Source organism: Cheilinus undulatus, linkage group 9 (genome assembly GCF_018320785.1).
Source record: "Cheilinus undulatus linkage group 9, ASM1832078v1, whole genome shotgun sequence".
NCBI lineage: Eukaryota > Metazoa > Chordata > Actinopteri > Labriformes > Labridae > Cheilinus > Cheilinus undulatus.
The window spans coordinates 23,096,589-23,110,612 of record NC_054873.1 but is presented as its reverse complement, the minus strand read 5'-3'; the positions used below and the strand labels follow the sequence as shown (position 1 = coordinate 23,110,612).

Sequence of the window (14,024 nt, the reverse complement as noted above, 5' to 3'; positions counted from 1 at the left end):
TGATCAAGGCTGTTCAGCTGAATCCAACAAGCTAATACAGTAAACCAAAGCACAGTATGTCTGAGTTTGGACACTTAAAGGAGAGTTTAAATGTATGATAAAATCCTGTAATCATTATTCTTTAAAAAGTATTTATTAGAAACTACTATGACTGGCATTAATGGGCATCATTATCTCCAGATTGTTTATCTTTGTAAACATGAAGCTGCTTTGATTTGTAAAGAAAAACAAGACATAGCAGAAATTCAGATAATACAAGTTATGATCAGTTCAGCTGTGAAAACAAAGTTAAGACTTCAGTTAATCATATTTAAATATTTCAATATATGATTCTCTTTTCATCCAGGGGTTTATCCTGGCAGTCCTTAAATACAGAGTTAAAACAACGTTTACATGTTACACGTTTTTCAGTTCACTGCTTATCCGAGGGTAAAAGTTTTCTTGAAGAATCTCCAGTGCTCATTCTCTTTGACATGTGTCTTTTTAATTGAGATATATCATTCTTCAACTTAGTGCATACATTAAAAAGTATATGCTTTACAATTAAAGGTGTTTAATAAATACCTATACAAAAGTTATTATAACAGTCACTTCTTACGAAGCTTAATGAGCTCATCAAGCTTCATGGCAGACTTAATGTCTCCCTGGATTTTCAGTCTGCCACTTGTGTAAGCGGCAAATGGTTGCAGCTCGCCCTGGAACATGGCCAGAAGGTCACCATCACTCATACTCAGCGTCACATCTGGTTCTCTGTACATGGATCCTGCTCCTGCTGCACCACTACCTACAGCACAGAACAGAGAGAGAGAGTGAGGTTTAATAAATATACAGGACCCTGTCTGCTTTGATGTTGTCAAAATCTGGTGTACATATATATTTTAAAATATTTTATTTTAAATCATGATTACAAACATAACGTACGACAAGGTATTAGGGCCACCCAAAGAGACGAAAAAATTAAGATGATTCATTCACAACAAGTTATTAGGTTCAGGCAGTTACTTTTTCACATAGGGCCAGATAGGTTTAGATTTTTTTCCCCTTAATAAATAAAATCATCATTTAGAAGCTGCATTTTGCAATTACTTGGGTTTTCTTTTTGAGAAAATTGGTTTGATGATCTAAAACATTTAAGAGTGATAAATATGCAAAAAAAATCAGGAATCAGAAAGGGGGCAAATTCTTTTTCACAGCACTGAATACAAGTAGACAAACTTAGAATTTCAGAGTTTAAAAAATTGTACATTTAATTAAAAAAATACAATATCAGAGTGTTAAAGGTCTTCAATCTTGACATTAAAATCTCAAAAATTTAAACATTTTAAAAGTACAAGTTTACATTGTAAAGTCTAAAATTTACAATAAACCAGCTGAAAACTGTTTAAATTTTGACTTTTAAATTTCAAAAAGTCAAAGTTTGGTTCACATACTTTTATGACTTTTAAAGTTTATAATTTCTATTTTTTTCTTGTAAATTATTGACTCAGAATCGCCTGTGACAAATAACACTCTGCATACAACCACACTTTAAAAAGGAATTATGCCTTTAATGTGAACCATTACCTTGGCTCAAGTCAACATAGTAACTGTGATGCTGTCCATCTTTGGAGCTGATATCAAACTGGAAGCAAGCCCCGACCTCCTGGACCAAAGATTCAGAAAGCTGGAGCTTCAACCAACCAAGCAGCTCTTCAACAGAATCCGCTGTAGCCACTGCTGTCTCTGGGGCTTGGCTGAGCTCATCTGTGAAAGCTACTCTGTCCTCTGTGGGATGAAATGTACAAATTTTAAACGTGCGTTAAAAGTTAAATACATTTTTTTTATACAAAATGATCTAAGTTGGTGCATTATGTGGAAAATGTATAGTTGTTTGGTTGCAATACCTTTTTTAGGCTGTGAAATGCCACTCTGACCCAGAAAGTGCATGGCCAGCTGCTGAATGGGACCAGTGAGGCCCTCCAGTCCAGGCACAGAGGGAGGCATGATGAGGGGTGCTGAGAGACTCTGCTCTGGTGCTTTTATTAGAGACCCCAAAGTAAGTTCTACCCTGTCCACCTCCAGCCCCCAATGGCGAGTCAGCTCATTTATGTCCATCTTAGAGCAAAAAAAAGCGATAAGAGTTTGATGTAAAATCCAAATCTATTTATACAGTAGATTTAAAGACAGTGAAAGTTGACCACAGCATTGTACAACCATACATCAAAACACTAGCCAATCTAAAACAACTAGACATTCAAATTATGAAAATCATCAATGAGAGACTCATGAAAGGCCAGCAATGATCTGTCAGTTTCATCTCACCCCAAGATATTCTCCCAGTTTGACTCTCTCGGTTTGAATCTCCCGGACACTCCTCCTGGACAGCATGTGGGTCAAAGCATTCTGTGCCGCCATCCTGGTGGAAATGTTCAGGTCCTGGACTGATATCACTGACATGACAGGGTTCCAGATTCTGAACTGGATGTCCGCTCCAACTGACAACACGCCGCCATCCAGAGTATTCACCTGCAGTAGTAGAATGATTTTTTACCATGAGTTTAGACCACTGACTGTAGAAAGAATTGGACAAACCCTGTGTGACGTCAGCCGCCTGCTTACAATAGGCGGACTCAAACAGCTCTTGAAGCCACTCCGCGGCGGCTTCCATATTGAAATTGCTGTCTCAACCGAACTTTGGATCAACCTAATGGTTGACAAAAACGTAGCTCATGTCTGTTGAGCTATCTGTCAATCAAATGAGACACGCCAATCAGTGAGGTTTTTCCTCAATATAATCTAAACCATTGTGGTGCCAAAAAAAAATCATCCCCCTCGTACAGTGCAAGCACATGAAGACGTGTACTAATGAGACACGTTTGGTTTCTTGAACCAGGTTGTAACTTCAGTGTTCCTGCAGCCAGCCTCAAGTGGACACTCACTGTAATGCAATTCTTTGCACTTCCGCATTGGCTTCATTTTTCAGGACTGGAGGTTGCTGCCTGGTTTACACATAGAATTGGTCATTTACAATTACTTAAAAAACACAGATAATGAAGACAGTTCCTCTTCACCGTTAGAAATCATACTGAATCAGCAGTATGCACTCTATAAGGCTTGGTGTACAGTTGGCAAATTCTGATATGAGCTTGACATTTTGCCTTCATTAAAATGCACTGATGCAGTGATGGAATTGTGATCATTAACCTCTGAACATATCAAATTTTGATTAAGGAAAAAAACAAAGAACTTTGACATATTAAGAATACAACATACATTGCAACAATAGTATAAGTAACAAATAAGACATCCAGCAGTCCCAAAAAGTTGGTTTTGAGGATCAAAACCGTTTTTGAAAATTTTTTTAAAGTTGTAAATCAGTGCTAACAGATGCAGTGGTGTGCATTTCTGCGTATATATAGGCTTACATCTACTTTCCTACTGACCAGCAATGCACCATGACTGCCATCTGCTGGACAAAATTAATAACAACTATCAGGAATTTAACCTGGCTTGGTTTGTGTTGATGGAATGGTTTGAGCCTAAATGTGTTTTTAATATTTTGTATGCAACTGTGACTCTAAACAGCGGAGCTGGAGCGTAAAGAGAAACTCCGAGTAACTGAGAATAATCCAGGTGTGAAATGAGGCAAAAGGTTTGTAGGAGTGATTTGGAGTTTAGTTCGGGATGATTCATTATGATAGTGTAACAATTTGCATGGGTTGTATGGACAAAAGGATGTGATGAGGACTAAAACAGGCATCACATCCTTTGTACCATGGAGCATCCAGCTGTTCAATAAACTCTACATACAACATGAACTTAACACTCTGCACTTTAAAGACCCAACATTTGATCTGGCTCACATAGTATCATGCAATGCTTAATGCTGTATGTTACATCATTATTTATTACAAGTATTTTTATTTTTTATGACTTGCTGGTTCATGTTATTATATGTTGTCCTGTGTGGTTGCTGATGTCTTTTTTAGTTTGTGTTTTTATATGCTCTCTGTGCAAGACAAATTCCCTCTGGGGCGATCAAGGTTTCATTCATTCATTCATTCATTCATTCAAAGAAAATAAAGATATAATGAAATTAATGCAAATAAATGGGTAGCAGAAGAATCCAAAATGAAATTACACAATGGACATTCTATTGTATTGCTTTGATTTTCACCTGTGTCTAAAGCCTATTCTTGTCAAGAGTGGGTTGGTTGAATTGAGTCACTACAGACATCTTAGATCTGTGGTATGACAATTACTAATTTAAAATGTTGCATGTTGAAATAACACTGCTTGCTATTTGATGGTGTTGAAGTTGGAAGCAGCTTTTGATGGTGACAATTGCAACTTTACAGTGCTAACTAAGTCAGTTATCAAGGAGTGTCCCAAAAAACAAAAACATGTACGATTACAGTGGTACAGTAGTGAACTAAAAAGTCAACAGTGCTTTTAGGATAGATTTTCATGTTCCTAAATCTACGCCTCTACTTTTGCTCCAAAAGTTGTCTTAATTTACCTGGCATGGTGGGATGTTAAAAGCTCGGGTGCGTAGGTCCACTCTCTGCCACTGGTCAATGAGGGGCAGCACAAGGACAATACCAGGTCCCTTTGGAGGACAAACTCTACCCAAACGAAACACCACAATCCTTTGGTAGTTCGGCACTGTCTATGGACAAAATGATTTAAAGTCATTATTATTATTATTATTATTATTATTATTATTATTGTTTTGCATGTAGTTGGAGAAACTGACAAGTGATCATTTCAGCTTACTTTTAATACAAACCACCCTGATATAGGAAATGTTACAAAGGTGAAGATGTAGACAAGGAAGATGACAATGATGTTGCAAATCCAGGAAAGCCATCCTTGAGAGGTATCTGAAAGAAAACAAACAAAGGAGGGTCCGAATGTGACAGATGTACTGAGCTACTTTATCACATCATCTTATGTGCTTAATTTAGTTACATGGCTGAAGTCTGTGAGTTTAAACTGTATTCAACTTGTATGCACTGGAAATTTTCCTGTAAAGTCAATCCACTGACTGTATAACCAGAATTTAAACTTTAATCGAACACTTGTAAAAATCAAATAATATCTGTAACTGCTCTAATAACACAGTAACAAAATGTGACGTCCTCAGAATCAAATATTGGATACTAACAATTGTTTCAAAAATCTGTTTTTTTTTCTTCTAAAATGTATGAAAAGAAAATCTTGCCACTGCACTGTGAAGTGTTTTATATGCAGGGGATTGCCTACAGTTTTGGTGGACTAATTTGTCTTCTGCACGCCTGAAGGAGAGGACCTTATAATTTCAAAATTTTGATACATCTATCGAATAATATAAATATCAGACTGCATCGTTTTAAAACGTACGTTATCACAAAAAGCATCCAAGTAACGAAAGTGACCTTACTTTAAACGTTAAAATGACTGACTGGCCAATAATAACTCACAGACATCATATACACTTTACTTTGAATAGTACACATTTACGTTCAACCAGTGCCGACATTCCTACTGTTCGATACAGATTTAGTTTTCCTTCAGTCAGCCACCTCCCCCTGATATGCCCATCCCCTATCAGGTTACAATAGCATGCTAATCCGTCAGCTAAATGATGTTAGGTAGCTACCTGTGCCTGTGAAGTCGTGTTGAAAGACTTCAGGCATGTTATCAAATGAAAGCCCTTTGTGGTATCCGTGCTGTGTGAAGCCATCACAGTCAACAAACAAGCCAGGAGTCCTCGGACCTGTGGAGTCCCTCTGAGGCAGCAGCTGATACGAGTTGCTAAACATTGTAAGCTAAAATAGCAATTATATTCTTATTTACAAAAACTTCACATCACTTTTAGTAACCACTGCAGGTATCAGTCAAAACTGCGCCCTTTACATAAACAAAGTAGAGATGGTCTACCGAATAGGAAACTTTACGTTGACATGTTAGCTTGCTAGCTCTCTAGCTAAAGCTCTTCCGTGTTTTGCTCCAGCTCTTCTTTTCTGTTGTTATTGAGCCGTGTTCTTCGGTAAGTTTGCTCATTCGCGCCCTCTAACGTCGCAGAGTTTCCATTGCAGAGCATGACCACAGATAAACATTTATCTCTTAAATTGTCTTCCATTTCAGATAAATTCATAGTTAAATATTTAACTTTAATTTCTCTGTTTCCCCAAAGGATGCCCATTTTACTCTGAACACTGTTTTGGGGAAAACTGCAGATGTTGTCTTTTTTACAAACTCTCTTTATAGCCTGCTTGTTGTCTTGCCTTCTGCTTCACAAGTCATATCTTCCAGAAGTAGATGTACATTTTTTTAAACTAAAATAGTTATTTGATTGGAGGGTTTTGTTTTATTCTAAATGCTGTATACCAGTGCTTCCTAAAGTGTGTCCTGTGGTTGGGCCCTGACAGGTATTTCATAATTACTAAAAACCATAGAAATTGAAAAAGAAAATAAATAATCACAATTGAAATGATAATAAAATTATTGATTGCATGTTATGAAGTCTCAGGAAAACAAAACTGAGCCAGAAGTTTTAACTTATGTCACCTTTTTATCATTTGTTTGGCTGGCAGCTCTAACTGGGTCCGAAGTCCAAATTGTTTGATCGTGCCACTTTTTAAACACTTTTTCCACATTTTTTGCCCCTTATATCCCATTTTCACCATATTTTCTCCTACTTTATTGCCTTTTTTTCACTTCCACCCCCTTTTGCACATTTTTGTCTCTTAATCTGTTTTCACCACATTTTCACAGAGGTGGAAAGAGTACACAACTATTGCTCTCAAGTAGAAGTAGTTACTCTTGTTATAATTTACTTAAGTAGAAGAAAAAGTACTGGTCCATAAATCTACTCAAGTAAAGTAAAACGTATCTTGTTTAAAATGAGTTTTAAGTACAACCAGATCTCCAACCAACCATTTTCACAGCTTTTTGCCACTTTTAACCAATTTTCGCCACCCTGTTAACCATTTTAAATCTGTTTTAGTCAATTTTTACAATGGATCATGATGTTGCTGACCTCCATGGGCCAGGTCCCAGAAAGATCTCCCCTTTATTCCCCATTATGGGCAGTCTTGACAACCAGCGTCACAGTTTGACTGTTGTTGGATTAACTGGTGACACTCATTTAAACATGCCATTTGCTTCAGATTTTACAAATGTATAAGTGCCTTTTGAGACTTTAATACTACCTGGAAAGATTTCACTGGGCCACAAAGCACATTTACAGAGATTAATAATAGAAAAGTAAATATAAGATTTCTGATTAAAACTAAATAAATAGCAGTGGCTCATTAATTGTATATTAAAAAAAACCCTGAAAACACTTCACAAATAATGTTATATATCTGATAGCAAACATGCACATTGACTTCCCTGTTCGTTAAACAAATAAAAAGATATATTAAAGGTCAATAATAGTTTCATGTAATGGTTGCATGAGTGTTTTGGTGAGCAGATCAAGGTCTCAAACTGGGCAGCAGCATGCTGAAATTTTGGAAAGGCTGCAATGCACAATATCACGATCAACTCATTAATATCAAATAACTTTTATAAATCAAAAACAAGGTTATCTAAGAACTTGTTTCCATGCAAAGTAGCCTTGTAAGAGCTTTCCTGGGTAACTGTGACTCCAAAACTACTTTTCTGCACCTCAGTGTTTTCACATCTTCTCCCACTCGGTCAGGCTTAGTGTCCTGAACATCTAAGAAGCTTGTTGTATGTTCACTTCTGTTATGTAAAAGCAGATATATTTGGAAATTAGTCTGCAAAGATGAAAATACTTTTAAACTGACTGCAATGAAACAAGTATAACATTTTCATATTTATTACAAAGAAATGTCTACATTCAAAATATATCTTCAGAAACATGGAGTGTAAGAAAATAAGAACAAATTTTTGGTATGCTTATGGATTTTGATTCAACATTTTTACAAAATGATCACTAAATCCTTGTATACTTGAGAAAAAACATCATCTGAGTGCCAGTGAAGCCCTTGAATGTACGCATTTTATTTACTCTTAATATAATCTGTGTAAATTGTCATCTAAGAGAGCATCTTGGTCATTTTCTTGATATCTCAATTGTTGTTACTGGGGGAAAGGAATCTTCTTTTGTAAAGATATTAAGATATTATCACGGTATTATAAAATTTTAGAGACATTTCTGTCTCAGTGCTTGTTTAGTTTTTGAATATGTCACACAGCAGCTTCTCCATAGGTGTGCTGCCAATGGTCTTTTGAAAGAATAGCTGCTCTATTTTCTCAGGGCGCACAAAGTGGAGGGATGGTAGCAGGAGTAACAGCCTCCCAAACCTTGAGCAACAAAAATGAAAAGAGGAATTAAAATCATATTAACATTAGAGCTTTAAAAAAGAATTGATACACTTCTTATGGTCTTGAGTTTGAAATAATACCTGGCACTCTGGGTGGGGTACACCGAGTGGATGTGCTGGCCTAGTAACATCTGGGACTGATCCTGCAGATTCTCCACCTGCTCTGGGTCTTTGAGGCTGCGTGTCTCTGCATGTTAAATAGAAGACTTCAGTTAAAACGTAATTTCCATAACAAGCACAGCTTCTTAAAGGAATAACCACTCACCTGGTTTGAACAAGACAATGGCTTTCAGACAGGCAAACTCAGTGGGGTCAACAGCCAGCGATTTAAAGCGGTTGAAGACCTCTTCCAGGATGCGATGGTCAGCCGTGGGGAGGCTGATCTTACCCTGTGGTTTTGGAGAAAACTCTGGTGGAGACAGAAGAGGACAGCTGTCTAGGGGGAGGGACCACTGGATGGCACACAACAGGAACATCTCACTCCAAGCTTCTTCCAGGAGAATCACCTGAAGATGTCACAGAAATACAGTTTAATCTCACACATCATTTATATTTAATATATAATCATGCAAAAAAAGATGGCACATTCAGTCTCACCTGGTCCCGAAATGGCAGGTGAGCAAAAACAGGCAGATTTTTTGCCCACTTGACAGACATGAAGAGGAGTCTGGCTGATGTTTCATATATACTCTCTGAACAGCGGGAGGTATATGGGGGCACATGGTGGTCAGAAGGAGTTTGATCTCTTCCTGAATCATTGGTTGTGACGTCAATATTCTCCTCCACTGTAATTATGAAAAAAATGAGACACTCAGATGTTGAAATACTGTTACATTTAAGTGCAACTAAAATTCAGATTCCACTTGTAAACCTTCAAGGCAATCTCTACATCTCATTTAAGTATCAAAACCTAATCACAGAATAGCTACTGATCAAATTTCTCCTGAAAGACAAGGTACCTATAGAGTCAACTTTGTTCAACTTAAATAATTTCATCTCACCATCTTCAGGCTCCAGCTTTGCACCGGTCTCTGCAGTCAGCAGGCTGACCATGAAGCGATGATTGTTGTTGGGGTTGCTGCATGGCTGAATGGAGGCTGAAGTAGTGACAGAGGAAGTGACCAGAGGTCTACAGATGACTGATGAGTAGGTGGTGGGACAGGTGAGCTCCCGTGTAGTGGCTAGATGCTCCTTTTTAGTGTTCAAATGTATGGAGTCTAGACTGACATGTGCTGAGCTTCGGGGCTGTCGCTCATTTTGTACAGCTGCCAAAAATACAAGGTAATGACAAATTACTTGAGTTCAGTTAGGACCACTTTATCAAGAAACACACATGATCTGTGGCTATAAATATATCTTTATTAGCAGTTATCCAGTGGCACTTATGTCGTCATTGTTTGGCGGTGTGGCTGTTTTGGGAACACCCTGCCCTTCCACAAGCCTATATGGAAAGTATTAAGTAGGAACAGCACACGTTCCTGCACTTCCTGTGCCGATAAGGAAAGCCTGAGGCAGGGAGAGAAGCAGCAAAAAAAAAAAAAAAAAAAAAACAAAAAAAAAACAGAGCAGAGCAGGCATCGATGACAACAGAATGCCAATGGTTAAGTCAGAAGCAGAATGAGGGAGGAGCTGGGGTGGAGGACTGTGTAGCCAGGCAAGAGCAGTGTTATTAGCCAGTTGGGTGCTTAGATCAAATCAGCAGGCCATCAGCTGATGAGGGCTTGCATGAGATCAGCTGATGGCTGTGACATATGAATAAATGACTAAAGGTGAATGGAATAATGGATAATATCCTCCTAAGACCCTGCATGTACATATGAAGATATTATTTTTTGCCCTTCCTACAACATAGAAATAATTTCTACTTTTAGAATTTTTGAGATATTTGTCAGGAATGCATATCTAAGTTTAAGTTTTTTGAAATGTTGGGAGAATTGGCTATGAAATTCTCAGGAATTAGTTACAGTTTTCAGGAATTTTATTTGAACTTGGCGGGGGGGTTGCTTCAAAAATTTAAGCTATTATATTACTGAGAATTTCATTGGGATTTTCTATTTGTTAGAACTTTTTGAAAATATTTAAAAGCATTTTGGTATACTTCAAAAATATGTCCAAGCATCTTTCCAGAAATTTCAGGCAATTTGGGGAATTTGTGGGGAGTTTGGAAAGGAAAATTTCAAGAAATTCTGAATTTTAAATGTAAATGTTGACACTTGGGCTTAAAAAAGTCGTTGTGATCAGGTCAGGTCAGGTATGGGAACATATGTCAATTTAGCACTTTGCCGAGTCAACCTTGGTCCTGTACTGTTCTGCTGATGGCCATCCTCCAGGCCTGTGCCAGGCCCATCCCCCATCGCTTCAGGTATCCTCTCAGCTGCCCCCTCCAGGATGCACGTGGTCAGCCCTGGCTTTTTGACCAGCCCACAGGATCCCAGGCACCCAGTATGTGGTGAGCTGGGCCAGGCCCAGGAAAGCGCACCAGGTACCCATAAAAGTGCAGCTGCCGTATCAGGTAGCTGACCCTTTCTTTTCCCTGCTCTCCTGAGCGCATCTGCATTAGACACACATTCTTGCCAACGATACCCGAAAATGTGCTACAGAGAAGTTGTCACAAAGGAGTCCAGCCAGTGCCTCTGGCCAAAAGTCAGTGTCCAGGCCTCACAAGAGCATAGTAAGACCCAGAAGACCAAGGACTGGAAGACCCTGACTTTCATCCTCATACTCAGACAACAGGAATGATGCACTGTCTTGCTCAGCGAACCCACCCCCTATGCATGAGTCCAAGTCTGCTGTTGAGCTCAGCCTCACAATAAGTGGATTGATTGATTATGCTGCCAAGATCAACCAGTCGAGGTGTCGTCAACCAATTCTCAACTGTTTTCAACCGTTTGACTGAAGACCCCCCAACAACTGACCACCTAGCCGACACTCAGCCAAAAGAGATGCTCTAAAACTGATCCAGTGCTTTATTTTGTACAGAAACGGGACCCTTAGGAGATTTGTGGACATCAATTTTAGTCAAAACTACTTCCTGTTCAAATATATGGCTGAGCTTTTAAACATATCAGGTCCTATTGATCCTAAATAAGAGGGAGAAACTAAACATGCATTCCAAACAAAAGCTCTGGTCACAGGAGAAACTACTCTCCACAGTCAACTAGGGTTTTCTTACCATCTTTGTTCATTCCAGCTTGGAGACACTTCTTCAGCCTACAAGCTTGGCACTGGTTCCGATGAGCTTTGTCCACAGGGCACCTTCCAGTCCCAGCCTGACATCTAAAATATTAGCAAAAAGGACAGTGGTTAGAGTGGGAATTGACAGAGAGAGTAGGGAATGATGTGCAAGAAGGTGGATCGACAAGGTGGATCTGATCACCAGCTGCCCATTGAGACAACAGTCTGTGAACGTGGGACATACAACATAACCACTCAGCTATAGGTGCCTCTTAAGAAGACTTATATTTGTATAAATACACTCTTTACAAGATTAAAATGTTGCTCACCTGTAGATGAGTCTCCGTCTCACACTGCGTTTAAAGAAACCACTGCAGCCATTACATGCGTAGATGCCATAATGTTTACCGCTGCTTGAATCAGAACAAACTTTACAAAGAAGGCTTTGGTCAAGTGTTTTAACCGGAACTGAACATTTATCTGAAAAAGAAAAGATTTAAGAAACTTTATTTATCTTACATTGACTTTAGGGACAACATAATATCTAATATGACCAGCTTTTCCACATTTTTTATGACTGTTTCAGCTTTTTTTAGAGACCACTATGCTTCTTTGTATAAAAGTTGCATGTTTAGAAAAACAAGTGTCTCACCTCCTTCAGTCCTTCCATCTGTTAGGTCAGAAGAAAACATGCTTATTTCTGTGACATGGTCCTCCATCTTCATGTGCTTTAATATCGTCTACCTCACTTTATGAATGTTTTAAGTAAGACTAAATTTACTCACAGACGTGGTTCCTCTCCTTTTTACAAGTTTTTTAAGATGTTAGCTTATGTAAAATATTTTTCATCACATGGAAATGCCACAAAACATTTTTTAAAAATAGAGAATTTGAAGTTCCTTTCACAACAGCGTATATTTAAAGTGTAATTTCTTCAGAAATCCTCTTCAGAGCAGTTCTGGACCACATTGCTCCAGTGCTGTTGTCCTCTTGTCTTGTCTGATGTAACACTCGGCCAATGCTGGTCTTCTTCTGTCCCTGTCTGTGCCAGAAGGAGTCTGTGAGCCTGAGATGTCTGGGGCTCTCTGAGAGAAGACAAGGAGATTAGCACCAAGCGCTGTGTAAGCAAATGCTGATTTGTCATCCTCTTAATCTTTACTGTCTATACAGCTAAATCAATCAGTCACACTGTCTGCAGATAGAGCTGTATTAAAGAAAAATAAACTCTGAAATATGGCAAAATATGTTTTACTTCATATCCACACTGCAGTCAAATAGTGTTATTTAATGGTTAAAGGAAATTATTTTATTTATATATTCCATGTAGACAGGCTTCAGTCATTTAGGGGTCAGTACATTACAGTACATCAGGTTGCATTTTCTCAGCTTTCATTTGCTAATTCATAAATGTACAAAATGGTAAAACTTACATAGTACCTTTTTGTCACATGGAATTAACCAAAATGCAAAATCCTAAATCTACAGTAGAGCTTATAAAGTTTAATGTATGCAGCTGTTAGTAAGATTACGTTCACAGTGGTTACAGACTCAACAACCTGTATTTGTAAGGTTTTTTACAAATACAGGATATTTTGAGAAACACCTTCAGAAGAACCTCTTGTGCACCCCAGGAGAGGCTGGGGACATGGAATCTGAGCAGTCTGTGTTCAAAGCATCCATTGTGGAAGCGGCTGTCAGGAGTTGTGGCTTGAAGACCATCGGTGCCTGTCAGGGTGGCAACCTGAGAACCCACTGGTGTAGGCCTTTCGGGCATGGCTTGCCCAGGGTTCTCTGGAAACAGCTGACAGGTGCCACCTGGCTCGGAGGGCTGCTGCTTCAGCAGTTGCAGGAAAAAAAAAAAGGGTGTGGTAGGAGTTCGAGGAGGCTATGGAGAAGGACTTTCGGTTGGCTCTTCTCAGGCTGTTCTTAGCCGGAGTGGAGAACTGCTGACCAGGACTGGGGGTGTTGTTGGGTGGTGGAAGCAACACTTTGTGGAACTCCTTAAGTCTGAGGGTCGTGGGGATTGCCCATCTATATCTTTGGCAGAGGTCACTGAGGTGATCAAAAAGCTCCCTGGGGCAAGGTGCCAGGTGTAGATGAGATTCGACCTGAGATGCTGGAGGCTCTGGATGTTGTGGGGTTGTCATAGCCAACTTGCCTCTTCAGTGTCGGGTGGAGGTCTGGCACAGTACCTTGGAGTGGCAGACCAGGGTGGTGGTTCCCATTTTTAAAAAAGAGGACCAGAGGTTGTGCTTGAATTATCAGGGTATCACACTACTCAGCCTCCCTGGTAAAGTCTACTCTAGGGTGCTGGTAAGGAGGCTCCGGCTGATTGTCGAACCTCGGGTTCAGGAGGAAAAATGCGGATTCTGTCCCGGCCGTGGGACAGTAGACCAGCTCTTTACCCTTGCAGGACTTTTTGAGGGAGCATGGGAGTTTGGTCATCCAGTCTACATGTGTTTTGTGGACTTGGAAAAGGCTTAAGGTCGTGTCCCACTGGGGTCATGTGGGGGGCACTCTGGGAATATGGGG

General features: G+C 39.3%; 2 protein-coding genes across 2 annotated transcripts; both read right to left on the bottom strand.

Annotated features, from left to right (window-relative positions):
* Window positions 1–462: 462 nt before the first annotated feature.
* Window positions 463–5,984, bottom strand: stoml1 (stomatin (EPB72)-like 1). The gene is made up of 7 exons (XM_041795791.1): window positions 5,621–5,984; window positions 4,756–4,862; window positions 4,499–4,648; window positions 2,302–2,505; window positions 1,884–2,094; window positions 1,564–1,764; window positions 463–784 (listed from the first exon to the last, which is right to left on the bottom strand). The coding sequence occupies exons 1-7, from the start codon at window positions 5,781–5,783 to the stop codon at window positions 588–590; spliced, it is 1,233 nt and encodes a 410-aa protein (XP_041651725.1). The 5' UTR covers window positions 5,784–5,984; the 3' UTR covers window positions 463–587.
* A 2,181-nt stretch (window positions 5,985–8,165) lies between these two features.
* nr2e3 (nuclear receptor subfamily 2, group E, member 3) lies at window positions 8,166–12,211 on the bottom strand. The gene is made up of 8 exons (XM_041796403.1): window positions 12,145–12,211; window positions 11,822–11,972; window positions 11,491–11,594; window positions 9,320–9,613; window positions 8,916–9,103; window positions 8,584–8,824; window positions 8,400–8,505; window positions 8,166–8,298 (listed from the first exon to the last, which is right to left on the bottom strand). The coding sequence occupies exons 1-8, from the start codon at window positions 12,209–12,211 to the stop codon at window positions 8,166–8,168; spliced, it is 1,284 nt and encodes a 427-aa protein (XP_041652337.1).
* Between the last annotated feature and the right edge of the window lie 1,813 nt (window positions 12,212–14,024).

What these genes read in the sequence shown, in the direction of transcription:
- stoml1 (XM_041795791.1), bottom strand. Translation starts at nt 5,783, where the DNA reads ATGTTTAGCAACTCGTATCAGCTGCTGCCTCAGAGGGACTCCACAGGT. An exon ending in CAGGGTGGTTTGTATTAAAA is followed by an intron (nt 4,649 to 4,755) that starts GTAAGCTGAAAT and finishes TTTTGTCCATAG; the next exon opens with ACAGTGCCGAACTACCAAAG. An exon ending in AACTGGGAGAATATCTTGGG is followed by an intron (nt 2,095 to 2,301) that starts GTGAGATGAAAC and finishes TTTTGCTCTAAG; the next exon opens with ATGGACATAAATGAGCTGAC.
- nr2e3 (XM_041796403.1), bottom strand. Translation starts at nt 12,211, where the DNA reads ATGGAGGACCATGTCACAGAAATAAGCATGTTTTCTTCTGACCTAACA. An exon ending in ACCTGCCATTTCGGGACCAG is followed by an intron (nt 8,825 to 8,915) that starts GTGAGACTGAAT and finishes TGACATCTTCAG; the next exon opens with GTGATTCTCCTGGAAGAAGC. An exon ending in TACCCCACCCAGAGTGCCAG is followed by an intron (nt 8,299 to 8,399) that starts GTATTATTTCAA and finishes TTGTTGCTCAAG; the next exon opens with GTTTGGGAGGCTGTTACTCC.